This window comes from Podarcis filfolensis, assembly GCF_964270895.1.
Source record: "Podarcis filfolensis genome assembly, chromosome: 2".
Classification (NCBI taxonomy): Eukaryota; Metazoa; Chordata; class Lepidosauria; order Squamata; family Lacertidae; genus Podarcis; species Podarcis filfolensis.
The window spans coordinates 102,232,100-102,259,443 of record NC_139605.1 but is presented as its reverse complement, the minus strand read 5'-3'; the positions used below and the strand labels follow the sequence as shown (position 1 = coordinate 102,259,443).

Below are 27,344 nucleotides of genomic sequence, written 5' to 3'. Positions count from 1 at the left end.
GGAAGTCCTGCCTCTTCCGCTCCCGGCTGGCCAATCGCAGAGCAAAAGGCCGTAGAGCGGGCCAATCGTTTAAATATCCCTGGGCATCGCTTAAGGGCGAAGGAAGCGGGAGGTGAGGGGGCCGCTCGTTTGGGCCCGGCTGCGGGAGATTAAGTCGCCTCCGCGTCCCAAGATGGGCGCCGCTGAAAGAGGTGGGCGGGCCCGCTCCGACGAGTTCCGGGCGGGGGGGGGCGCAGGAAGAAACCCCCCCGAAGGCGAGGGACCCTAATTTCGGAGGCGGGAGTAGGGAGGGCGACACCCATTCCCCCCCTCACCCCATTCCCACGTTCTCATAACACCTGTTGCCCCTCAGCTGACAGGAGTCGGGGTTCAACAGCTCCGGGTGGAGGGTCCACAGGTTCCCGTTCCCTGTGGTAATAATGCTTTCCGTATGGCTCTCCCTTAGCACGGGAGCGAGCAAAACCGTCGAGTCTCTCGGGCTTGCTGTTCGGAAGGTCGGCGGTTCGAATCCGCGCGACGGGGAGAACTCCAAACATTGCTCCGTCCCAGCTTCTGCCAGCTGGACTTCACCATCCAGCGGTCCTTTACCTTTTTACCTATGTAAAACAGCGGGGCCACATCAGCCCCTATCTCGATAGAAACACAGCTCAGTCGTCTGTGATGTGAGTTTTCTCTTAAAAGCATGAGATCCTCCAAGCCCCGTTCCTGTCTGGAAATCTTCTGGTGCTGTACTACAGTGTGATCTAATTTAACATGCTTATTTTCCCTTTTTTATAAAAAAGACCTAACCAACTTTGAAACAACCCAGTAAAGGTAAAAAGGTAAATTGGTAAAGGACCCCTGGATGGTTAAGTCCGGTTAAAGGCAACTATGGGGTTGCAGTGCTCATTTCGATTTTCAGGCCGAGGGAGCTAGCGTTTGTCCACAGACAGCTTTCCTGGGTCATGCGGCCAGCATGACTAAACCACTTCTGGCGCAATGGGACACCGTGCCAGAGCGCACAGAAACGCCGTTTACCTTCCCGCTGCAGCGGTACCTATTTATCTACTTTCAAACTGCTTTTGAACTGCAAGGTGGGCAGAAGCCGAACTTCCAATCAACACAAATATTGGGTTGCCCAATATTGTTTTTGCAATCAGTATCCATGAATGGTTGCTAATAATGAATTTGTCGGAGGGGAATTCTGCACCACACATCCCTGTAATTCATCTCTAGGCATACAATCTGACTCCACACGGGCAAAGTCAAGAAAGCTATATGTTAAGTCTATCTAGTATGGTATAAGTGTCTGTGGATTTGAGCCAACTTCATCAGATATGGTGAGGAGGGCCCTCATCTAGGAAAACACAGGGTGCCCAAGAAGCACGTATATGTGACCATTCTATTGCATGTCTTTATCGCTCTTGCCTGTGAAATGCTGGTAAATAATTCTTTTTAACTTGTCTGATGACACAGATGAGAAAGCTACTCTTAGAGGAATTTTGTTCTCTTAACAATGCACAGTTAAAAGGGAATCAGTCCCTATGGCTATTGCAATTGTGAGTGCTTACAATAAATATAAGATTGATTCCTTGCCTTCAGGTAACTAAACACCTGATAAAATGCTGCTTCTTTTAGCACATTGGAAACAAGCATTTTTTCATTATATTTGTAATAACATGTATGTTTCCATTTAGCAATATAAGCAAGCTTTCGTTGGTTGTGTATGTTTTCTCTTTAATTTGTGTCTTTACAAGGTATCTTATGTGTATGAATAACACTCTTGCCTGCGAATGAGCCCCACTGAAGTTATTTGCACTTAATTTTGAGTATATCTGTATAGGATTGCACTGGGAGGGGAGAAGCTAATGTTCTTAGAAAACTGAGCACATAGTGCTGTCCTGGTTTTTGTCTTGGCTTCCTCACTTGGCACTAATCTAAGAGAGTATATTTGGCATTGCTCTGAGAGATCTGTTGCTTGCAGCTCCTTCCAACAGGTTTTGACAGTGACTATACAAAAACAAGTATGCAATTGCAACATGATATCCCAGAACTGGTTCACAGGGCTCTATATTAAACTTATATTATCTGGCAAGGTTTATCAGATTTCCATATATTTCAGAACAGAATGCATCCCAAATTAGGTAGTAGTCTTTTAACAGAGTTTGTTTCAGAAACTGGAAATTGGCTAAAAGTTTGCAGGCTCACTAATATTTTTCTTTCTTAAACCATTTATTTATACTCAGAAATAAGATTTAGTACATCACAATCTAAATATAGTAGCTTACCAATGTTTTGATACCCAAAGTGGTCTATATCATTAAAGCAATGCCTGCAAAAGCTAAACTAAAATGGTCACAATGGCATTACAACCTTTATCATTCATCAAAATATATTTAGTTTTGGTTTCCTACTGCATGTTATAGACCCAACAAAATGCTAGGTCAGGGATGGGGAGCCACTTTTGTCAGGCCACATTTGTCAGGAGGGTGGGGCCACCCACCTGTCAGTCACCTGCAGTTATGATTCAAAGTTATGATTCTAAGCCATGCTCTCCTGATTGCTTTTCTGCAGCAAGGCTGACATTTGGCATTGCTTAAATTTGTCAGTGAATTATTATTACTATAAAATGATTGACACACCACTTAATGCCTGGTTGGCAAGTGCAATTACTTTTGGCAATAGTTGGATCTACTCAGGAATGCAAACTCCTGGTGAGAAGGAACAATCAGGAGCACACACTGAGCTTTATGTTCCTGGTTCTTCATTGGCACCCACAACTATATGAGTCGCACATCTGATTGGTGTGAATGAAAATGGCCTCACAGGCCAAATTAGGCAGCCTTGGGTGCTTAATTTGACCTGCAGATTCCCTACCAGCATGGTTAGTGTTGTGTAGAAAAAAAATACTTTCCATTGCTGTTTCCAAAGGGCTTACAGCTGAAAAAATATAGGAAAGACAAATGTGAAAAGAGCAGATTCTTACATATGGATGGCATGCAGCCTGAAGAGAATTGTGCAATCAACTATCATATTACCTTTTTTCTTTCTAGTAATCCCTCTAAGCATCAAAAAAAGGAATGTGAAGATAATAAATCAATCATTAAAAGAGGCAACACTGCCACATATTCCTTCCTGAATTGTCTGCAATATCATACCAGGCTGACAGAAGAAACACATGCTACATTTTAAGCTAGGATTTTACATACATTTGTAATAAGATGAATGATAAGGTCTAGACTAGAGAGTTATTTTTAAAATGTGATAATATATTTTTAAAAATATGTTTTTAATTACTAAACTTGATACTTCTATACGAGTTTGATCTTGACCTCTAAACGCCACTTTCCCTACCCAACAAGATTGGTGAGAATGTTGATTCATCATGGGCTACTGCAGTGGTAATAAACAAATAGGCCTGCCAGTTCAATTGCTGGAGATGAATGTATGCATTATGAGATAAATGGCAATTTTGCACCCATTATTTCAGAAAACTTGTTTTTGATGGAGATTAAAAAAACATTGTTAAGTCCTTTTTGGGTCCTTGGTAGAAGATTTTGTAGCCTTTTTTATGCAAACACATTCTCTGAAAAGCCATGTTTCATCTCTTTTATTTTCATAGAATGGGTCAATGTTGCCAATGATCTCCTGACAAAATGTAACATAGATCTGCACGTTAGCAATCTCTCTGACTGTGGAGCTAAAGTGTTTATTCATCTTTATGAATCGATACTGGGAGAGAGAGTGCCAGGTAAGAATGCATGCCTCCGACAATGTCTTTGTTTTCTAGGGTAATGTTTTTTCCCCTATTGTCTATGTATATTTGAAATAAATAGTAATGCTGTGAGATTTGGATTTAAATAGGCATCATATGTTCTATATCCAAGAGCTTTTAAAAACATAATGAGAAATATATCTATCTATCTATCTATCTATCTATATATATATACTGTGTATATATATATATATATATATGAACATACCCCCAATTGTAGCTAAACACAAATGGAAACTTTGCTCTAAACTTCTTTTTAACAACACTGGCACAAGAAAGCTCTGAACGATTATACACAATCCACTGTTATATAGATTCCTGCCAACTGACTCATGGGGGTCTGTGCAGACTTGCTCTCAGATTACATGGAAAGCAGCTTACGCAGTATACCGTTCTGTGAAATAATAGCATGATGCACTCCCATTATTTTATAGATGTCATAGACACACCTCTTTGCCCTGAAGACGATGCCCATAATGTGCAGGCAGTAATAGATTCTTTGGCTTTGGACTACTTGCAGATCAGCTTATCGCATATAACTGGTGGGTACCTATCATTTGTGATCTAGTTGAGATTCCTGCATTGCAGGGAGTTGGACTAGATGACCCTCAGAGGCCCTTCCAACTCTACCATTCTATGATTGCTATTGAAAAAAAAATTAATAATAAAAAAATATGTACTTTTATGGTTGGTGCGAGCAATAATTTAATTATGCTGGATGTATGTAAGTCTGACAGTGCAATATTTATTTATTTCATGAAGTTCATTAACCTTTATGAATTCACTTAATTATAAACAAAAGTTCAAAGTGGTTTACAAAAAGATAAAATTGAGAAAAATTTCCTTAAAAAGTTAAAGTACTAAAGCAAATTAAGATCACCTCAACTATCTGAGCATCTGGATAGGCTTTTCTAAACAGTAATGCTTTTAGCAGGCGCCAAAAAGAATCCAGTCATACTTCGGGATACAGACGCTTCAGGTTGCATTTTTTCGGGTTATGGACTGCCGAAACCCAGAAGTACCGGAACGGGTTACTTCTGGGTTTCGGCGGTCGCGCATACGCCTAAGTGCTAGATCGCGCTTTGCGCAGAAGCGCTGATTCGCAACCTGCACATGCGCAGATACAGGTTGCGAACGTGCTTCCTGCACGGATCACGTTCGCAACCTGAGCGTCCACTGTACAGTGAAGGCACCTGCTTGATCTCAAGAAGCAGGGAGTTCTGAAGTTTAGGCGCTGCCAAACTAAATGATCAAGTTTTTACAGATGCAGAAGGGGTATTACGTGGCTCTTGTAGTAGTACCAATTCTGCTGATCAAAGGGTTCAAGTGGGCACCTGTGGGGTAAAGCGATCTCGTAGGTAAACTGGTCTCAAGTTGATACGGGCTTGATAAGATAAGTTGGCTTATGTCGATAAGATACTAAGAGTATCACCTTGATATGATACATGTATCCCCATTGCCTCCTGAATCTGTGGTATATAAAGAACTGCAGTCCAGTTTACTGAGGAACTCCATGTGTCTTGGTTGTGGGAACCAATATAGAGCATATTGTAGGAAAGGGAAGAAGAGATTGGGGGGGTGCTTCTGCAATAACTCGGTAGGATATAACCCTGTCCACTTAGGGACCAATATTTAGTCTCTGTATGAACTTGGCAATTTCCTCCTCCCACATTTTTAATCAATGTTTTCACTTACTGGAAATGTGTGACCTGGGTTGCAATCCTAAACACACTAGGGAGTGCGTCTCTGTATTTCTGCGTAAAAGCGCACAGGGGATCATGCCGCTCAATGGAGCACCTTTTCCCAGTAAGACAAATTGATAGGGCCTTCCTAAAATCTAGGAAGTATATCCAACTTACTGAAAGATTTAGGACCTAAATCTTTCATTAGGGCAGTATCCCATGAAGTAGCTCTGTTAGCGCAAGGATTTTGTTAGTGCATGAAAGACATTTGGGACACAATACCAGTTGCATTTGTTTCTGGCTGATTCTTCCCTATATCAGCAGTTATCTAAAGAGGAAATGTCACTGCTTTGGATAATGGGTTTGTTCATGGATCTCTATTGTTAGCACCGTGAGGAGGGTCAAGCCCCCACCAAGGCATACAAATATACTTATGTCAGAAACGGTTATCCCTCTCTTAGCAAAACAATTGCACCTTGTTGGGGAGATGGAGCTTACAAGAATTCTTGGCATGCAGGATTGTGCCCCAAGTGTTCTAATGCAGCTCATTAAACAAAGCCACAGAGTTGACATTCCCTGCTGCTACCCTTTCCTTCCATTTTAGAACTGTGACTCAGAGGTGAGATTACTCGAAACCTGTTGTGAGTTTCCTTTCCAACACTATGCTCCATAGAGCAGCCTCAGATGTTTCCCAAGAGCTTCCATTTTTTTAAAAAAGGCATTCTGAGGGATTTGGAACGAGAAAGGAAAACATCCTCTGCATGATTTTCCCTTTACTTCATCTAATCGCAATGAGCAGAGAGAACAATCCACAATACGGATTGCTTTATGCCGACTGTTGCATTAGGCTTGATTCAAGCAGGACTTTGAGCCATTTGCATGTAGCCCAGCCCTGCCCATCATTCTCCCGGTTGTGAAAGGCATACGCTACCCAAGTCCCGTCCCCCCCATTCTCTGCCAGTCTATTAACACTGATTTTTGTCTAGGGGAGAACATTGTGAGAGGAAATAAGGAGTCCATCAGAAATCTCTTGGAAATATTTGATGGCTTGCTCGAGTACCTGACAGAAGAAATCAGTGAGACGGCTTCTCAGAATGGCGGTGAGAGAAGGGGCATAATCAATGGCATATGCTTCCTCTGGGCAGATAGCATATTCTGTTTATTTGTATATAGTAGTATCACTTTGCACCTAGAGGGGTATTCTTAAAAAGAGAGAGCACTTTCACTGCCTTGCTTAGCATCAGTATGTTGGCATAAAGTGAAAGAACTTGCAGTGCCTCTCAGTCACCATCAGGCTGTAATTACAGGAAGAAAAAAATAAGAGCATAGGAAATAATAGAAAAGAAAGAAAAAGCTTATTATTAGTTATTGAATTCATATACCGCCCTGTACCCAGAGGTCTCAGGGCGGTTCACAGAAGAAAATCAAAATATATAACCACAAAATATGGAGTAAAACTATGCTAAATTTCTTAGCAAGTAGTTTTTATTTAACAATATTGGTTGCAAAGCAATCAAGCCTGTCGAATTTAAAGCTCAAAGTGGCTGGTACCGGATGAAACTGGGTTTCTACAACAGTGCCAGCACACCTTACATAAACAGACAGTGGATCGTATAAGCTTCTGTGCCAGAATAAATATTTTGCTGCGTTAGTCATACGCTGACCGATATGCCACTGCAGATGTGTGGGCTGAGGAGGGGATTGATACTGTCACGGTCATCTTTGTGGCAGGCAGAAGTCTGTTTTGCTCCTTGCTCATAATAGTTTTGTTTATGAACAGAAGATCTTAACCAGAGGGCTGAAGATGAAGTCCAGACTACCGGTCTTGAAAAGGAAGAAGATGGTGTTCATGATGTGCCACTTCCCTCCCTGACACTTCCGTCTACCTCAGGGTAAGGCAGGTTCATAGTTCCCTTAGCTTCCCAAGTCTTTACTAGGTTGCAGAGTGTGCAACATGTTAATACCACTGTTCTCTGCTTCCGTAGGTGAGGCAGTGGTGCAGCTAGGTAATTTTAGACTATGGCCTTTCGATGACCATGGTCACCACTTTAGTTGTGAAGCATACAGTTAACACCTCTCTTCTTCTCGCTCCCCACCATTGCTTGCTCCACAACTGCTTCTGCATTTCTGATACGTTAGTGGTTCTCAACCTGCGGGTCCCCAGATGTTGTTGGACTACAACTCCCATCATCCCTGACCACTGGTCATGCTGGCTAGGAATGAATGGGAGTTGTAGTCCAACAACATCTGGGAACCCACAGGTTGAGAAACACTGAGAGCCTCTGCAAGCTGATGGAATGCACTGAACTCAGCGTTTCTGCTTGGCATCTCAGAGAGGATATTGCTGCAGGTTTCTTCCTCCACCGCAATGCCATGACATGACATTGGCTCTGCAACCAACGCACTGGTGCAACCGATTGCCAGATGCTGTCCCCGTTCCCAGTTGCGTAGAATGGTTAAACGTAGTTGTCACCTGGGAAAACGCATTTTCTCCAGTTAATGTGGTGTCATAGCCGCCTTCAGTCGATAAACATGTAGCAGTGATCCTTGGCGTTGGAAGTGTGCGCCTCTCAGCTAGAAGCACCACCTTGTGGCCAAGTCAAGTAAACAAATTTACTTCCTTGCATTCTGTTTAGGTCTTCTCGGTCGTCAGAGATCGACGTTCCATCATACGAGGTAGACGGTTCAGAATCTACAAGTGAGCTCATTAAGCTTGGCGACACTGCTTATTTGTTTTCTCTAAGAAATGAAGGTGAGTTCAGGCAACACACAAGAGCAGCCAAATCTGAGTAGCTGAATGTCTGCCATGCGGAGACCACTTTAAATAGTTTCTTCCCTGTGCAGGCACTTTCCCCGCAAACAAAAACTGTTGGTATGCAGCAGCTTGCTACAGGGAATTGGCAGTTTCTCTCCCCACATTCACAAATTACTTGAGATGAACAGGCATGAGACAAATGATTAGGAAATCTATGGTTTGTTGTAATATATTCTAGTGCAGTAGTAAAAAAACAGAAGAGTCACAAGGCCAGTCACTCCCACCAGCAGATGGAATAAATTGTAACCCTTTAACTACAAACACATTCAGATTGCTTTTTTTTTTGTAGATCCTGGTGTCAATTGGAAGTTGGTACTCAGGGATCGGAATAGTGTAGGAGGTTGAACAAAGTTTGAGATCCCCACCAATTCTCCTTATTAGCATACAATTGAAACCAGCATCTTAATGGCCTGAAACGTGAAGCTGAGAGATGTAATTCATTTGAGTAGTCTATATAACTCCACAAGTAACTAATACTTGAAATCAACACATTTGGCAGGCTATAAATAAAAACACACATCTCTGCTGCAGATAGTATTAGCAGAAGTACAGGGTATAGTGTTTATGTCAGATTCATGCAACAATATGCCAAGTCACAAAGTTATGTGGGGAAACCAGTGGTCCCTTTTGGCCCCTCTTTTGCGGGAAGATCATATCTTAATCGTCATTTATGGAAATACTACTACTTGCTGACTTGGAATTATTGTAAATTCCCGACTTCCAGAGTTCATTGCTGGGTTTGGACTCATCCAGGACATATTTACACACTACCGTCTACATTTCTCTGTCTGTTTCTCTCTTTGGGTTCTTGGACATTTTGTGATTAAATGGAACGAGCTGGTTGATAAAAATGGTAACTTGCTGGGGTGTTAGTCAGATACCACACTGAGTGGTTGATTAAATTACGAACTTACTCAAGATTTTTAGTTGTTTGATCTGCATTTAAACCCATCAGTTTTGAACATTTACACTGGCTTTTGCATGTTCCCCAAACCTTAGCATGCATATTTTTGAGATATTGCTCAGGACCACAATACCACAAGGAACACCTCTTCCCATATGAACTGACCTGGACCCTGCAATCATGATCTGAGGCTGTTATTGGTGTGCCTCTTCTGCGAGAGGTCTGGAGGGCAGCAACACGAGAATGGGATGTTTCTGCGGTGTCTCCCCGCTTGTGAAATGCTCTCCCAAGGGAGGCTCGCCTGGTGCCTTCCTTACATATATTCAGGTTCCATGCAAAAGCATTCCTCTTCTCCCAGGCCTTTGGCTAATTAAACAGTCTGTGACCTTTTAAACTGGGGGGGGGGGATATTGTTTTGGTTTATTATTATGGTATGTATCTTTGTGGTTTTTATATTGAAAACCGCCCTGTAATCTTTGGATGGAGAGCAGTGTACAGTGGTACCTCGGGTTAAATACTTAATTCGTTCCGGAGGTCCATTATTAACCTGAAACGGTTCTTAACCTGAAGCACCACTTTAGCTAATGGGGCCTCCTGCTGCTGCTGCCGCCGCACCACAACTGTGCGATTTCTGTTCTCATCCTGAGGTAAAATTCTTAACCCGAGGTACTATTTCTGGGTTAGCGGAGTTGATAACCTGAAGCATCTGTAACCTGAAGCGTATGTAACCCAAGGTACCACTGTAGAAATTAAATTAAATAAATGTATAAGGGTACTTAAAGGTAAAGGGACCCCTGACCATTAGGTCCAGTCGTGACCGACTCTGGGGTTGCGGCGCTCGTCTCGCTTTATTGGCTGAAGGAGCCGGCATACAGCTTCCGGGTCATGTGGCCAGCATGACTAAGCCGCTTCTGGCGAACCAGAGCAGCGCATGGAAATGCCGTTTGCCTTCCCGCCGGAGCAGTACCTATTTATCTACTTGCACTTTGACATGCTTTCAAACTGCTAGGTTGGCAGGAGCAGGGACCAAGCAACGGGAGCTCACCCCGTCGCGGGCATTCGAACCACCGACCTTCTGATCGGCAAGTCCTAGGCTCTGTGGTTAACCCACAGCGCCACCCGCATCCCTTCCATAAGGGTACTTACAATATGGTAACTTTTAGGATCACGCACTGGGTTGAACCCAAAAAGTGCCAGGGGAGCTGTCGTGCTATGGGGCTTACCTGGCTCCTCCTTCCTATTCCTGCTGTCAGCATCCACACATATATCCCAGGCTGCTCCTGAGGGTTAAAAGACCTTATGAAATGCAATGGGATGAAGCACTGGGGGCTGCAGCACGGTGGAATTGGCAGGATTTGCTGTCTGCGGGATTCCTTGCACAAGATGCCAACTTAATATTTTATTCTCTTTTTCTGCTCCCTGTTACAGCAATAGTCTGTTTGGATAATACATCTCCTTTGTAATTAGCAGTGAAATAGTCAAACACAAATGTTTGACTCGCGCGCTCCCTCTGCACGTAGTCACCTCCAAATGCTGCTCTTAAAATTTCAATTTCTTACAGAGTTACCTGCAGAAAGAGACATCTCAAAGAAGATTACAAAACCTGAAGATCTTGTGGCTTTTGGGGGACCATCTAGTGGCAGAAGAGCTCTTGTCAGAGAAACTCAAGGTGAGTGTATACCAAAGAACCTCAGAAATATATATTTAAAATATATTACTGGCCTTTTCTTGTGTCTGTTGTATTTTAAACAAGTAAAGGTTCCCTTTGTTTTACCACCTGGGTTTGATCTTTCTTTGATGATCTGGTGGGGGAAAGAGAACTGGCTTAAGTTTGTTACTATGTTTCATCTTACCTGTGCATCTTATTCAGTTAAATAAAGCCATTCTTTTTGTGTGTGAAAAGTCTGGATGGGCTAAGTTGATAGGACCTGTGAGGGAAATATCCTAATCAATTCTATGAAATCCCATAAATCGCTTGCTTCCAGCATTGGGCCCAAAATTTCTAAAGGAAACTTCCCAGCGGAGTGATTAATTATAATAATAATTATATGCCCCCCTTTTGTTAAAAGTACATGGACTGAACCTCTAAACTGCTTGTCTTTCCTAAGGAACAGCCAAATCTGCTTTGTCGTCTAAGGAGCAGTTGTGTTCTAATGCAAAAAAGCTTGGGGAACCAATCCGCCCAGCTATTCCTTTGCAGCCACCATTCCAGCCTTCCGCATCCAGGCCCTCTTACCTAACTGAAAGAGGCGCTGGAAGTTCAGGCAGACGTTCGCCGCCACCAGCTAAACCTTGCAGACTTGCGTCCTCTGATGTAAGTGCTGAAGTTTCCTTTGTTTCTGTTAGTATTGTCAGCCTTTGTAGAAATGCATTGCCTTGGGATCCTTAATTCAGACTGCTTCCAGGTTAACGCTGCTAGGCCTTCCTGTGTCCAGGAAGCTCAATATGTACCGTATTTTTCGGTCTGTAAGACACACTTCTTCCCTCCTAAAAAGTAAGGGGGGGGTGTATGCGTCTTATGAAGTGAATGCAGGCTGCGCAGCTATCGCTGAAGCCAGAAGAGCAAGAGGGATCACTGCACACCGATCCCTCTTGTTCTTTTGGCTTCAGGGATAGCCACGCAAAGCCTCTTGAGTGCAGCAGGAGCACTCCTCCCTCTTCGCTCAAGAGGCTTTGTGTTGCTTTTGCGAAGCCTCTTCAGGGCAACGGGAGGAACGCTCCCCCTGCCCTGAAAAGAGGCTTGGCTATCCCAGAAGCCAGAACAGCAAGAGGGATCACTGCTTTCGCTGCGCAGCGATCCCTCTTGCTGTTCTGGCTTCTGGGATTCAAAATATTTTTTTTCTTGTTTTCCTCTTCCAAAAGCTAGGTGCATCTTATGGCCTGGCGCGTCTTATAGAACGAAAAATACAGTATGTTTCACTTTCAGAACGTAGGTGGAAGAGTGTATTTCTGACTGAGTTACAGTACGCTGTCTAAGCGTATTAAACCACTACCACGCCTGCTGATTTAAGATAAAACCAATATATAAGAATCATGATAGAGTCTCAAATGCTGTGTTTGAAACTGCCATTGTTCTAGGCGTATTTTGCGACAGGGAATTTCATTAGGACATGCAGTTTCTGGGCGCAGAACTGCACCAAAGATTTTCAGATTAAAACTGCAGAGTGAAAGGAAAGGAGGACCTTTTTCTGCCTCCTCACTTCCAGCTACTCTCTGAAGACTGGCGAAGAGACCCTCTTAAGAATATTAGGGCTGGTGGGGCAGGGGAGGGACTAGACCATGTGAAAAACGAACATAAGATTTTAGCTGCAGTTCATTCATTTTCAGCTTTGTATTCTTGTTATAAAAAAGCACGCCTAGACATTCCATTGTTGGGCCCACAACCTAGGTTTAAGGAGCCCTTTAGCTCCTAGCTTTAATATCTCAGTTTCTAACACTGTGTGGGAAGAGGCACATCTTCATAGTGAGTTCCTCTTAAAGCAATAAGTCATTTAGGGGATATAGAAGATATTGTTTGAACAGGACATCAAAAGGCAATGATTAATCTACTAGCAGTACCAAGGAATGAGATGACTAGTCAATGGAAGTAAGCCAAAGCCTTTCTAATTGCACAAGGAGAGTCAGGGGTGTTCTCTGTATGTTGAAGCAAACTCGTATCTGGATGGAAGAGAAAGGATGAATAAGGTGAATAACCTGTTAGGAGAATTGGCAATTATTTCACTTACTTTTGGAGTGTGTGTGTCGGTCATAATATACCATTGGTGTTATTAGCTATTTAGATGAGAAATGACAAGGCCTACACCAAACGCAAATAAATTTTAATGTGGTGTTAATACATCAGGTTATTTTTACGGTTTGGATAATATTTTATGCACAAGCAGTGACCATTTTGCAGGTGTTTGATTGGCGTGCGACTGTTGACGTGCACGATGACTTGGAATGCAACCCCCATGCAAACAGGAAGTTGCTCATATATGCATTTAAAAAAAACAAACAAGCAAATGCCACACAAAATTTACATGTCCCACGTTTTTTAACAGCCTGCAGAGTCCCTTGGGGAAGAGTCTGGAACCCTCTCAGGTGACATCCTTTCTTTATCCACGATCACTTCCGGTAAGAACATTCCTTGAGTTATTGAAAAGTGTAATCTTAATATCTCTTCTACTACTCTAATTAGGGACGCAGGTGGCACTGTGGGTTAAACGACTGAGCCCAGGGCTTGCTGATCAGAAGGTCGGTGGTTCGAATCCCCGCGACGGGGTGAGCTCCCGTTGTTTGGTCCCTGCTCCTGCCAACCTAGCAGTTTGAAAGCACGTCAAAGTGCAAGTAGATAAATAGGTACCACTCCGGCGGGAAGGTAAACGGCGTTTCCGTGCGCTGCTCTGGTTCGCCAGAAGCAGCTTAGTCATGCTGGCCACAAGACCTGGAAGCTGTACACTGGCTCCCTTGGCCAATAAAGCGAGATGAGCGCCGCAACCCCAGAGTCAGCCACGACTGGACCTAATGGTCAGGGGTCCTCTTTACTTTTACTACTCTAATTAAAGCTACTGACATAGGGAGAAAGAGACTTTTGAAAAGTGCTTGTAAAAGCGACTACTTGTGGATCTATCTTTCTTTCTTTTTAATGTACTTTCAAAATGTTCTCATTTGCCAGGGAACATCACTGTATGCTTATGTTCAGTTGCATTTTTCACCTTCCCAAGGATACCTTGGGTAGTGAAGGTTTTATAAAGGTATGGCGAATTCTGTCAGAAACTCACTTCCCTCCAAGAGCTCTGCATTATCCCAAAGAGACTTTTCAACAAACCAGGAGCTGGTCCCACTGAACTCAGTGTCAGTTACTTTCTTTGGCAGATTATATAGGATTGCATTGTAAACCGGTACTGATGTTGCTGCATCACAACTCCCATCATCCCTGGCCGTTGGCTGAGGCTGATGGAAATTGGAGTCCAGCATTTGGAGGGCACCATGTTGCTACCCTTTATCACTTTAAAACACAGTTCAAGTGCAGCATTAACAAAGGCACCAATTCTTGTTGGCAAGAACATTTGATTATCTTTCACCTTTAAGCCTTTCTTTTCCCTGCTCACCTTCTTGGGTAATTACATCACTGAACTAACATTAGCAAAAAAATTGCTGAACAGAAACCATTCTAGAAAATGTGATTAACCATCCTGTGATAGGCACAGCCAGAGAAAACAAATTGACTCCCCACCACACTTCTTATTTGGAGGTTTGTATTATGTTTACAAGTTAAACTTATTGATGCCAATGATCCTTGCAGAAAAATCTATAGAAGTCTTCATGTGGAGGTAGTTTTACAAGTCACTAGTCACTGTGTTATCCTGTTTGCATATGCTGTGACAAGTGTGTTTAGTTTTTTGGGACTTGGGTTTGTCTCTAGTTGTGTAAAGAAGTGAATTATGTAAACTAATTTCTTGTGGCTTCTGCTGTTGGCTCTTCCAGCTGTAGATAATGAACCTGCATCTGAAACTGGTGTGAATGAAGAAGCTGATGAGTCAGTGCTAGAAGACACCATAGATGATGCAGGAAAGGTAACTGTTAATTCATACCCTGTTGGGTGTAGATACATGTTTATATAGGGATGCAGGTGGTGCTGTCATCTAAACTACTGAGCCTCTTGGGCTTGCCAATCAGAAAATTGGTAGTTCGAATTCCCACGACAGGGTAAGCCCCCGTTGCTCTGTCCCAGTTTCTGCCAACCTAGCAGTTCAAAAGCACGCCAGTGCAAGTAGATAAATAGGTACCACTGCGGCAGGAAGGTAAACGGCATTTCTGTGTGCTCTGGCTTCTGTTACGGTGTTCTGTTGCACCAGAAGCCATTTAGTCTTGCTGGCCACATGACCCGGAAAGCTATCTGTGGACAGACACAGGGTCCCTCGGCCTGAAAGCGAGATGAACGCTGCAACATCATAGTCGCCTTTAACTGGACTTAACCGTCCAGGAGTTCTTTATCTTTTACCTTACATGTTTATAGTATTTGAATTATAGTACAGTGGTACCTCTGGTTGCGAACAGGATCCGTTCTGGAGCCCTGTTTGCAACCTGAAAGGAACGCAACCTGCGCATGCGCAGGTTGTGATTCGTCGCTTCTGCACATGCATGAGTGGCGAAACCCAGAAGTAACCCTTCTGATACTTCTGGGTCACCACGGGACGCAACCTGAAAAGATGTAACCTGAATCGAACGTAACAAGAGGTATGACTGTATTTGAACAGTGTGATGCAGCAGCCAAAAAAAAGCTAACACTATTCTAGGTTGCATCAACGGAAGTACAGTGTCCAGATCAAGGGAAGTAATAGTACCACTCTATTGTGCCTTGGTCAGACCACACCTGGAATACTGTGTCCAGTTCTGGGCACCACAATTTAAAAAGGATGTTGACAAGCTGGAACTTGTGCAGAGGAGGGCGACAAAGATTACAAAGGGTCAGGAAACTCAGCCTTATGAGGAGCAGTTGAAGGAGTTGGGTATGTTTAGCCTGGAAAAGAGGAGACTGAGAGGATAGCCATCTTCAAATATCTTAAGGGCTGCCACATGGAGGAGGGAGCACGCTTGTTTTCTCCTGCTCTGGAGGGTAGAACTCAAAGCAATGGCTTCAAGTTGCAAGAAAGGAGATTCTGACTGAACATTCAGAAAAACTTTCTGACAGTAAGAGCTGTTCAGCAGTAGAACCGACTCCCACGAGAGGTGGTGAACTCTCCTTCCTTGGAGGTTTTTAAGCAGAGGTTGAATCTGTCCTGGATGCTTTCGCTGAGATTCCTGCATTGCAGAGGGCTGGACTAGGTTAATCAACCCTTGGGCCCAACTCTAAGATTCTAAAACTTTTGACAGGTTTTGCTTGTGAGTCAAACTCAGGAATATTTAGATTTTAAAAGGCTGCATTTCTGATTTTCATTTTGCTCAGAAAGAGAGAGAGTACACATAGTGCTGGCTGCTCAGAACCCAAAATATATTTCTAGGCTGACAAACAACACTGCAATACAGTGGTACCTTGGGTTACATACACTTCAGGTTACAGACTCCGCTAACCCAGAAATATTACCTCGGGTTAAGAACTTTGCTTCAGGATGAGAACAGAAATTGTGCGGCAGTGCAGCAGCAGCAGGAGGCCCAATTAGCTAAAGTGGTGCTTCAGGTTAAGAAGAGTTTCAGGTTAAGAACGGACCTCCAGAACAAATTAAGTTCTTAGCCTGAGGTACCACTGTAAATGAATATCATCCTTTGAAGGACTGCTAATGCCCTAAAAGCTGCTTTAATATTACCAGCAATTCCATTTGGCAGCCCCTCAGTATATGGTGTGGTACTCACTGCTCAGTTTTAACCCCAGGCATTCTCTTTAATTTATTCTTGACTTCTTCAGTGAGAGCTTTTTTCCCCTCCCTCTCATCTAAAAGGAAAGGAATGAGAATGTTCCATACACACCAGCTCCTTGCTTTGAGAAGGGCAGGTTGCCAGAGTTTGCAACAAAGCAAAGCACAAGACCAAAACAAAGGAATCTGCTTCCTGGGAAAAGGTATGCATTTCCTAGATTGTCTGAAATCCTAAAGGTTTTCTTGCATTGTTTAAGACAGAGGTGGGGAACTACCAAGATTATTAAGTATGAGGTAGTGAGAGAGAAAAGGAGGGTATTTGAAGTGCTGATGATCTGGCTCTGTTCCACGTAGGTTCCCTCCAAGGGGAATGTAGTCCTCAACAAAAAAAAAGGTTATTTCCTCCTGTCTTAAAACCTCAGTATTTGCCTCTTCCTCCCAAACCAGCGATGTTATCAGCAGCTTAAGGTGGTACATGCTAATAACAGTTGTCATATTCTTTATTTATTTCCTCAAAAGCCCATTCATGCAACCTGGGCACTGATTCTTGCAACACAAGTTTTCCCCCCTCATCGGAAGAAATAGCATGTCAGATATGTAGCTAAATATTTAGGGAGGCCGGTGTGATCCCTGGGGTCCATGTATGAACTCTCATTGTATCGCTGCCAAGATGAACTCCTGGGAATGCTGTCCGAGTGTTGCTGAAATGAGGTCTTTGATAGAAAAAGCAACATTCATTTTCAGCCTGTTGACCCCATGTGGTTTCTCAGCCAGAAAGAACGCTCCATCACAGACTCGCTTGCAGAGGAAGCTTCTTCACACCAAACGGCAAAGGAAAAGCTGTCTGAACAGGAGCTGAAGGAGATGTCGGACAAACTGTCCCGCCGGATGAACGAACTAGAAGGAGTAAGTAAGCCCCATCTATTCTTGACAGCACCTTCTCCCAATATAGTGCAGCTCTCCTGTTGTCAACAACTTGTGAGAAAACCTAGTTAAAGGGGTGGGATGAATTTAAAATCCTTTAGTAGCCCCTGGTATCCAAGGACCAGATGGGAAACCATTTGGTGTCCACCCTGGGCTTTACTAAAGGTAAAGGTAAAGGGACCCCTGACCATTAGGTCCAGTCATGGCCAACTTTGGGGTTGCGGCGTTCATCTCGCTTTATTGGCCAAGGGAGCTGGCATACAGCTTCTGGGTCATGTGGCCAGCATGACTAAGCCGCTTCTGGCGAACCAGAGCAGCGCACGGAAACGCCGTTTACCTTCCTGCCGGAGCGGTACCTATTTATCTACTTGCACTTTGATGTGCTTTCAAACTGCTAGGTTGGCAGGAGCAGGGACCAACCAACGGGAGCTCACCCCGTCGCGGGGATTCAAACCGCCGACCTTCTTATCGGCAAGTCCTAGACTCTGTGGTTTAACCCACAGTGCCACCTGCGTCCCTGGGCTTTACTAAACATTCTAATAAAATCAGTATATGTAGCATGTTAGGTCAATTACTCCTTCCTTGTACTGACTTTTTCCAAAGAGAGACAATCCAGTATTAAAACTGCTACCCAAAATAATGAGAAGTTTAAGGACATAAGAAGAGCCTGCTGGATCAGGCCAGAGGTCCACCTCGTCCAGCATCCTGTTCTCGCAATGGCCACCCAGATGCTTGCAGAAAACTCTCCTGCAGTACTCGGAAGCATTCCTGCCTGCGTTTTGTAGTAGTACTGTAGCGGCATAGTCCGTTCTGCCACCTTGTGATTCTGCCAACCATTCTGCCGCATGCATAGGCCAGGCTGCAATAAATTCAAGCAAGTTACCGCAAGGTGCCAACCTTGGTTTTGGTAGTAAATATGACACTATGTACTTGAGGCTGAAGTTTTCAGACGGATGTTTTGAACACCGGACGGATGTTTTGAACACCCTCCCATCAGATGTCAAGGAAATAAACAACTATATTACTTTTAGAAGACATCTGAAGGCAGCCCTGGTTAGGGAAGCTTTTAATGGTTGATGTTTTGTTGTGTTTTTAGTATTCTGTTGGGAGCCGCCCAGAGTGGCTGGGGAAACCCAGCCAGGTGGGTGGGGTATAAATAATAAATTATTATTATAATAATAAACAGTTAGTACTAGGTTGTGCCATTGGAATGCATTCTTGACAGATCTCTTTAAATGACAGATGTTAAAGCATGCTCTGGGAGAGCAAAGCAAGGAGGAGGAGGAAGAGTCATCAGCCGATGAAGATAATCTTTCTCAGCACAGCGATAGCATCATGGATTACCGCCGAAGGAAACCGGAATCGGGTAACAGTTCAGAGTGTTAAGTTTGACGACATCCTGGTGACCTGCCCCTTTCTTTGCCAGGTGATGTGCACACTTTGTGGTGGGTTATACTGCCCTCTTGTGGTGAAAGACAGAGGATGCAGATGCCCACAAGAGGGGCAGCACAACCCACCAATGCTGTGTGTCCCAACACCTTAAAGAAATGCCCTCCAGGCGAAAACCAGCTGTTCCTTCTGCATGTGCATTTGGACTTCCTTCAGTAAATTGCAAGCCCGCTGCTGAGCCTTGATTGGCAAAGTGTGGATCCAACGCCTAAAGTGAAAGGAAGGAATGTTATATTGGAATATGAGGCAGTAGAGTATTTGGTCCCAGAGAGTCCCACTGGCAACTGAAGGGCATTCACCGTAAAGAGCTCTCACTCCTCTGTGGCTCAGCTGGCACACGATGTTAATATAAACCATGACTTAACATAGGCTTGCCATAGGTCAGGAAAATTCCTGACATGCCCTGGTTTTTGGGTGTAAAAATGACATTGGGGGAATTTTGCCGAATTGGCAAAATGTCAGGGGAAACCCAGATGTATGGCTACGCAATAGAAAAAGCAGCAGAAACCGCTCCAAAAGCTTAAAATCACAATTTTTGTGACAGTTTCCCCTAAAAAAGCTTAACAATTTTGGTGGGTTTCTTTAAAAAAAATAATCAACAGCTTTGCGGGTGTCACGAATTTTACTTTTTGAAATATGGCAACCCTAGCTCAACACAAATTCACAACTGTGTGGCTCCCTGAGGAAGTACAGTTGCTTTGACCCTCCTTCAGCTGTGCTGAATTGCTACGAGCTAAACCATGGGTAGGCAAACTAAGGCCCAGGGGCCAGATCCAGCCCAGTCGCCTTCTAAATCCGGCCCATGGACGGTCTGGGAATCAGTGTGTTTTTACACTAGTAGAATGTGTGCTTTTATTTAAAAGGCATCTCTGGGTTATTTGTGGGGCATAGGAATTTGTTCTCCCCCCCCCAAATATAGTCTGGTGCCGCACAAGGTCTGAGGGACAGTGGACTGGCCCCCCACTGAAAAAGTTTGCTGACCCCTGAGCTAAACTATGCTTTGGTTTAGCATGCTGTCCAAACCCAGGGACATGCTTTGCTTTGTTCCAATGAACAAACCTCATTTCACAGCTCATGGTTTGTCTGGTGCAAGACAAACCATGAGCCTGGGTTCAGACAACAGGCTAAGCCAAGCCGTGGCTTAGCTTGCAGCAGCAGGACCAAAGGAGGAACAAAGCGGGAGTTAGCTTTTCTCTGCACTAAGCCAATTTGGCTTCACGTTACATGCAAACCGAATAAGAGCGTGTCTGCAAGCGCCTCTCGTTTCTGCCGCTGCTACTAGAAAGGCTCAGAGCTGGTTTCTTTTGCAGGTGTGCTACGTTTTGGAAGGGCACCCAGCAGACGGCGGTCACTTTCTGCTTCACCCCCTCCATCAAGCCACCACCTAACCCCTGAATCGGGTGGTGCACTTTGGAAAGATGTACGAGGGCCAATGGGAAGAATGCGCGACTGTGTGCAAAAGGAAAAAGACCAGAGGAAGTTAAGAGCAAAGGTAAGGGCAGCAGGATTGCAAGATGCAGCCTTCTGGGTGAACGGCCGATAGCCTCAATAGGCAGGTAAGCATACCCAACACTGAAGAGCCTTCCCAGGTCTCTGGCACTAGGGATGCAGATGGTTTATCTGCTTGCCCAAAGGGGAGATTGTAAGGTTTTATTTTTTAAAAGGGGGGGTGGGAAGTATGCCCAGAGATCTGTTATCTGCTTCAACATCCACCCTGTGAATTTGCTAGAGTTGTGACACCCTGACACCCTGGAAAACAAGAGGCATTCAATTCTATTTTGAATTTGTTACACAGCTTGAGCAAAGTGCTTTGGCACCTATAATCAGCTCTCTAGACTGTACTTAAGCAGCCAAGTAATAAAACACCTTAAATAATTCTTCAGCTTTTATTTCTCTGATGTGCTGACTTCTGATGCTTTCCCTTATCAAATACCCTCTTCTAAACTGCGTCAGAGTTTGACGGGCTGCTAATCTTTGCCGCCATGTTTCTGGATTGTTTGGCTTTCTAATTTCTTGAAAAGGATCTTATGCCCAGATTAGCATTGCAAGATCCAGCCCAGTACAGGCAAAGGTTTGGTTCAGGCCTTAGCAAAATTCCTTCCCACATCTGATGCTTTGCGGGGGGCAGGGGGTCCAGTGGGCTGCAGCCTCCTGGTGCTGTTAGCTATTAAGTAACTAGCTCTTTGAAATGTTCATATGTGCCAGCTTGGTATTTTTTAACATATATGAATTGGCAACGCCATATGCATTAACATTCCCAATATTAGCTGCAGCAAACATAGATCTCACTTTGTGGGGAGACACATTCAGTTTCATTTGCCAATTGCTTTGTTTTTATGGGTTGTACCCAGTGCTACATACATGTAATTCTGATGGGATTATGAGTCTTGCCCTTCCTTTATGACCCCACAGTCTACCCCAGGGGGTTCCCCCAACCCCCGTGGAGCTGATTTTGAAGGTGTGCAGGGAGAGGAAGGGGAACCTTAGATGCACACAGAGAAGTCCATTGGCCCAACAGAACTGCAGTGCTGAATATATTTTTGCTGACACGTAACAATACAAGCATCATCCTGCAAACCTAAGCCTCTACTTCGTGGCTGTTCTCTGCACTGGTGGTATTGGGCTTAATTGGTGTGAGTCATACAAGGGCCAATCTGGCTGTTGGGTCTGTTTCTGAGCACTGTTCCAATTCCTGACCCATACCTTTTTAAAGGGATGCAGGTGGCGTTGTGGGTTAAACCACAGAGCCTAGGACTTGCCGATCAGAAGGTCGGCGGTTCGAATCCCCACAACAGGGTGAGCTCCCATTGCTCGGTCCCTGCTCCTGCCCACCTAGCAGTTCGAAAGCACATCAAAGTGCAAGTAGATAAATAGGTACTGCTCCGGCAGGAAGGTAAACGGCGTTTCCGTGCGCTGCTCTGGTTCGCCAGAAGCGGCTTAGTCATGCTGGCCACATGACCCAGAAGCTGTATGCCGGCTCCCTCGGCCAATAAAGCGAGAAGAGCGCTGCAACCCCCGAGTCAGCCACGACGGGACCTAATGGCCAGTGTGGTGTAGTGGTTAAGAGCGGTAGTCTCGTAATCTGGGGAACCGGGTTCGCGTCTCCGCTCCTCCACATGCAGCTGCTGGGTGACCTTGGGCCAGTCACACTTCTTTGAAGTCTCTCAGCCCCACTCACCTCACAGAGTGTTTGTTGTGGGGGAGGAAGGGAAAGGAGAATGTTAGCCGCTTTGAGACTCCTTAAAGGGAGTGAAAGGCGGGATATCAAATCTAAACTCTTCTTTACCCTTACCTTTTTAAAGCTCTACATGGTTTGGGACTTTGGTACCCTGCATTCCTCTGCCTGTGCATTAAAGCTAACCTTTTTCGGGCCTCCTCTCAGTGCTCTGGCCTTCTGAGAGGAGAGTTGCAGCAACTGGCGAGAGCTGCCCTGCCTTAGCTGTGCTGCGTTTTCTTTGGGGAGGCTCGTCTGGCAGCTGTGTTTTGGGGCCGGTCTATTTTCCCAGGCCTTGGAAAAAACCCAGACCTTTTATTCTTCTGTGAAGCTTTTATACCTTTATGTTTGGATTCTGCTTTGGTATGTTGACTTGCTGTTTTTATATGGTTTAATTGATGTTTAGCTGCCCTGGGAGTAGAAACGTGGAAAAGTGGCATAGAATGTTTTGCTAAATCGACACACTTGTTGTGGACATTGACCAGGCTTTGTTTTTTGCCTTCCAGCTCTTGACCAAAGCCTACGAGGATGAATTAAGAGCTTACGAGGCTCGTGAGAAATTCGAACTGGCAGAGCTGAAAGCCAAGGCCAAAGAAATTGTAAGGGGGAGCAGAAGAGAATGAAGGAGTTGGGGTGGTGTGCCTCTCTTGCACTGGTCTCTGAATTCCTGGGATCTGAGGGTGGATTTCCTCTCTTTCAAGGTGCATAGAAATGCTCCTCTTCCTTGCTCAGAATCCATTTGCCCTACAGGAAGAATTTGGCCCAGTCCGCGTAAATCTCCTTACAAGTAGCCAGTGGCTATTTTTGGAAATGCTTGCCGTTCAGTAACTTGCTCTTTGTGTCTGTCTGCATCCAGGAACAAAAATACAAGGAGAAATTATTTAAAGAACCTCCAAGAGCCTCGCAAGCAGCAAAGATTTATTCTAGAAAAAATGGTCCTCGGAATCCCAAACTCAGCCAGTGGATTTCAAGAGGAGGGTTTGCAAAGCCAAAGAAAGCAGCTCCAAGTAAGAACTACAGAGAGCTCCTTAGTAGAAAGATTGGCACCTTTTGAAAGCGTCGGCTGAAGGCCAAGAATACTGGCTTCTTGCCTTATGACCTCCATATGTCTAGACTTGTGTAAGGGAAGCAAATTCATGTACCAGTTTCTAACCAAGGGCACACAGCTCATCCCAACCCCCTTTCCCAAAAGCCATCAGAGAAGCCAAGGCTCCCACCACCACACTCCTCTCTGCTCCGGGAGCTCTTCGGAGTTCAGTGTAGTCACTGGCAAGGGTTTGTTGCTTTAAAATTAGGTGCCCAAGTAACATATGCCAGCCGTGCTTATACAGCTTGATGTTCTTCCAAAAGATACTGAAAGCATTTGTGCCAATCTGGGCAAACCTGTTTTTCTCTGCTACACACCTGTAGCTGACTAGGAAAACAAAGGCTGCAACTGTGGTGGTCGCCAGAAGAACGCTGGGAGAGGATGCTGTCAAAGAAAAGAGCACGCTCCATAAATTGCATGCTCACTTTTCACCTTGCATGTTCTCCATTTGCGGTGAAAAGCCACAGTCCAAGCGACTCCAGCTTTGTTGGTCAAGTGTGATACCTGCAATAAGTGTGCAGCTCCCTATTTTGAGGTATTGCATGGAGTAATATGGTGTTTGAGAGACTAATTGCACATTACATGCACATGTCTAACAGAATCTGACAGCTTTTTTTTTTTTTAAAAAAAGGGAAAAACAGCTTTGAGACAAGCACAGACATGACAATGTGAGCCTGGGCTTAATTTTTCCAATGCCCACTATTTTCCTGTGCAGAGTTTGTTTCTTCATGCAGCAAAGTAGCTGGTGGCGTTACATGCATGGAACATAATAGCTAGGTCCTACCCACACTTTGGGGCAGTTATTTTTCTTTTTTCCTTTTTAACAATGCCCTCCATACATATTTATTCTCCAGGGACATAGACCTGCAGTATCTTCCTAGACAAGATGCTGACAGCTTGAGGACTGGGACCTCAGGCTATGCTGCCCTGCCCTTGTCTTCCAGAGCTGGGTGGCTGACACCTGCCTTTCTCTCTCTTGCAGTGAAGGTCAAGGAGAATGACCTCTTGCCTCTGCTCCTGGAGGATTTCCCCCACCTACACATTTCCCGCCCTGTCATGAACAAGATGTGGCACCAGCAGCTGGCACAGATAGACCATCTGAAGTCAACCGGCAGTAAAAACAAATTCAAACTGCAGAGTGAAGTGAGTTACTCTGCTCAGGCCAAGGAAGGTCACGGTCTTTTAAAGATCAGGTTGGGTCGTGTGTACCAGCCATATTAGGCTCCAATCCTATGCATGCCTTCCAGAGGTATGGGAGAAGGATTGCTTTTGAGTAAATGCATAAGATGGCATTGCAAAATGTGCTGATCGGTACCCGAGTCTTCTGCTTGGTTTTTCTTCGCTGCAGGACTGATAAGGCTGTAAAAGGGGGGGGGACTTTTCCAGATTCCACCTGAGCAGATTCTTTCCACCAGGAGCTAGTTCTGATGAGATAAGGAGTCTGGGGCATAAAAGAGATGGGAAGCAAAGAAGGAACCGGACCACACAGCTAGGTACCTTTGTGGCAGGGCTCAACTAACTCCTGCGAGAGATGAGAGAGGGTGACTGGAGGAAAGCAGAAGGGGATTTTAGAGCAGCATGCGCCTTTCCTCTTGGAAGCGGATCAGCTTTCAGTGTGACTGCCTTCCTGCTCACAGAGGGAGACAGAGCATACAGAACGTTTCTGAGAGAAACTGTAGATCCAAACATGATGGGTAAAAAAAGGAGGAAGGGCACTTTTTTTTAAAGGTGTTACATGAGTTCATTAGTATGCAGAAGATTGACATGTGCAAAACCAATATTAATCAGGTTTCTTTACTTCCCCCCGCTTTTAGGCACTAGAAACATTGAAAAGGCATGAATTGCTTGTTGACCTCATTAAGAAAGAGCAGGCTCATAACAGGAGACTGGTATGTTCAGAGATCTTGCAGGAGGTGGGGCTGGTTAGGGCACCAGCTTGGGACCACAAACATTTTTTCTTTGGAGGGGGGGGACGGACTACTGCACTTGGTTTGGTAGGTCGTTATTTTCTCAGAGCAATACTTTCAAGTTGGGCGAGCCAGGTCCTCAGACACCCCTAATTCGGCTGGGTGAAGCATATTGCCACACCCTCATCTAGTTTCGGGATTTACCAATTGCTCAGCAGGACGTTGTGCTCAATAGTCCTGCAGCAAATGGGAGTGAAAAACTGGACAGCTGAACTTCTGAAAAACGGCCTTTACTCCTAAACTCTTTTGTCCAGATATAGTTCCTCTAGAAGATCAAGAAGGGAATTCTTCTTTTGTGGTCGCTGCACCTATTTCAGAAAATAGTTAATACCTTCTTTCTTCTCCTTAGGGAAACTTGAATTGTGTTTCTCGGTTTTTGTCTTTAGCAAGAGTTGAAGCAACACATTAATCGGCAGAAATGTGCCCAGAACAAAATGAAGGAGAGACGACAGCAAATTGTCCGAGCCAAAAAGTACTACCAGGATTACAGAGTTCAGCTGCGGGCAAAGATGATGAGAGCCAGGACACGCGAGGAACGTGTAAGTTGAGCCTGCACTGCAGGAAGGGGGACTCCTGCTCTTCCTCCCAGGAAAGTCCAGCTGAGAGTCTAAGGACTGTATTGAGACTGCAAGCCAGCTTCCATGTTTTCCAACATGCTCTGATTGCAACTGCATATCTCCTTCTGCCCCATGGGCAGCTCTCCCACCACTCTGGTGACTTAGGAATGTCTTCATCATGCAGGTAGGCTGCCATCATATGGATATTTATTGCACTAGGTGTGCTGGTGCTGTTGGGGTTGTGACACTAGTTTTGCAAGGTACCACATGATCTAGCTTACCCATTCCTTAGCAGGGTGGGATGAGACCTGCCCACTGGAGATCAGCTTTGTGACGGCGATAATACATAGATATTTCCTGTGTAATCTCCTTTGCAATTAAGAGCTAGGGGGAAACTTGTCAAGAAAGTAAAATGAGTTGTGACTTTGTTAACTTTAGTTCCTACACTACTTTGAGCATCTCAAAGGTGCCTTTTAGGAACATGCAAATGCACTTTCACATAATGAACTACGTAATCACTAAGTCTTATTTAATCAGCTAAAAAAATTATTAGTTGACACGTTGTAGCTACTGATCCATGGCCAAGGAAGCAAATGGACTTGCGCGCCTGTTGCAAAGCAGGTTACGTTCCTTCGGAAATAATAGGTTTGCGCGTGACTAGCTTTCTTCGCTTGGTCACCTGGGCTGAGGTTTTCTTGAACGGAGCTGTTCTTATGTGTGCAAATGCCATGTTTTGTTTGGCAGATATTTAAAAACCTGTTTGAAGAAGGCTTGGAAATTCAGAAGCAGAGACTGCATGAGCTGAGATCGTATGCCAAGGACAAGCGGGCTGAGCAGAAGAGAGAACATCAGGCTGAGCTAGAGGCCATGGAGTGCTACTATAAGGACCAGGTAGGCTTGCTTCTTCCTTACAACACAAGGATAAACTAACGTTATCTTCACCTAATTAATTTGTTTTTCTTGTGCTCTGCTTAGTTTTCAATGCTGGCAGAAGCTGTTTCTGAAGAACGTCGAGAAATCCAAACCAGAGAGAAAGCACAGGCAACAGTAAGTCCTATTGCTCTCAACTTTCTGTCTTGTTGACCAACTACTGGACCAGTGTTTCCCAAACTACTCCAGCTGCAGTTCAACTACATCTCCCATCATCCCTAGCTAGCAGGACCAGTGGTCAGGGATGATGGGAATTGTAGTCCAAAAAAACAACTGGAGACCCATGTTAGGGAAACCTTGTACTAGACTTAATCCTAATGGTCTCTTTCAGACATTAAACAAAGTGAAACGTGAGCTGAGATCAAAGATGGAGAAGGAGATTAAAGAACTGCAGGACATGATCACACGTGATGACGATGATTCATTCTTCCGAGAACTGGAAGCTGATCGTCTAAAAACCAGACTCCTAGTGGCTTCCTTTCAATATAGCAAAAACTACCAGTTCCTCTAAGTGTTGGAATGCCTCTTGTTTCTGGCAAATATGCTTTTTATATTTAAAAATGATACTGGGCAGTACGCAACCTGAAGTATGAAGTTAGTAGCTTGTTTTGCTGCCCAGAATCCATAGACTGTTACAGTGTCACGGAAATATTGAACTGATCTTTTCAAGATAATTTTTTAAAAAACAAGACTTTTTCAATAAAGGTTACCTTCTCAACCATCAAAA

The 27,344-nt window shown here is 44.4% G+C and overlaps 1 protein-coding gene across 4 annotated transcripts; it reads left to right on the top strand.

Annotated features, from left to right (window-relative positions):
• Positions 1–2: 2 nt before the first annotated feature.
• On the top strand, positions 3–27,344 carry CEP95 (centrosomal protein 95). 4 transcript variants are annotated; one of them, XM_083598630.1, is made up of 22 exons: positions 3–191; positions 3,602–3,730; positions 4,189–4,296; positions 6,423–6,536; positions 7,220–7,328; positions 8,073–8,188; positions 10,717–10,824; positions 11,264–11,469; positions 13,196–13,268; positions 14,622–14,710; positions 16,574–16,692; positions 17,260–17,395; positions 18,656–18,779; positions 20,173–20,354; positions 22,583–22,675; positions 22,933–23,083; positions 24,146–24,306; positions 24,978–25,052; positions 25,517–25,669; positions 26,432–26,578; positions 26,663–26,734; positions 26,949–27,344. In XM_083598630.1, exons 1-22 carry the CDS (start codon positions 173–175, stop codon positions 27,126–27,128), a joined length of 2,664 nt encoding a protein of 887 aa, XP_083454756.1. In that variant the 5' UTR covers positions 3–172; the 3' UTR covers positions 27,129–27,344. The 4 variants fall into 4 exon arrangements, with proteins under 4 accessions (XP_083454756.1, XP_083454755.1, XP_083454754.1 ...); XM_083598629.1 differs by having other exon boundaries at positions 4–191; positions 7,217–7,328; XM_083598628.1 differs by lacking the exon at positions 3–191 and adding an exon at positions 1,509–1,581.

What these genes read in the sequence shown, in the direction of transcription:
- CEP95 (XM_083598627.1), top strand. Translation starts at nt 1,524, where the DNA reads ATGGCTATTGCAATTGTGAGTGCTTACAATAAATATAAGATTGATTCC. An exon ending in GATTGATTCCTTGCCTTCAG is followed by an intron (nt 1,582 to 3,601) that starts GTAACTAAACAC and finishes TTATTTTCATAG; the next exon opens with AATGGGTCAATGTTGCCAAT. An exon ending in GGATGAACGAACTAGAAGGA is followed by an intron (nt 17,396 to 18,655) that starts GTAAGTAAGCCC and finishes TTTAAATGACAG; the next exon opens with ATGTTAAAGCATGCTCTGGG.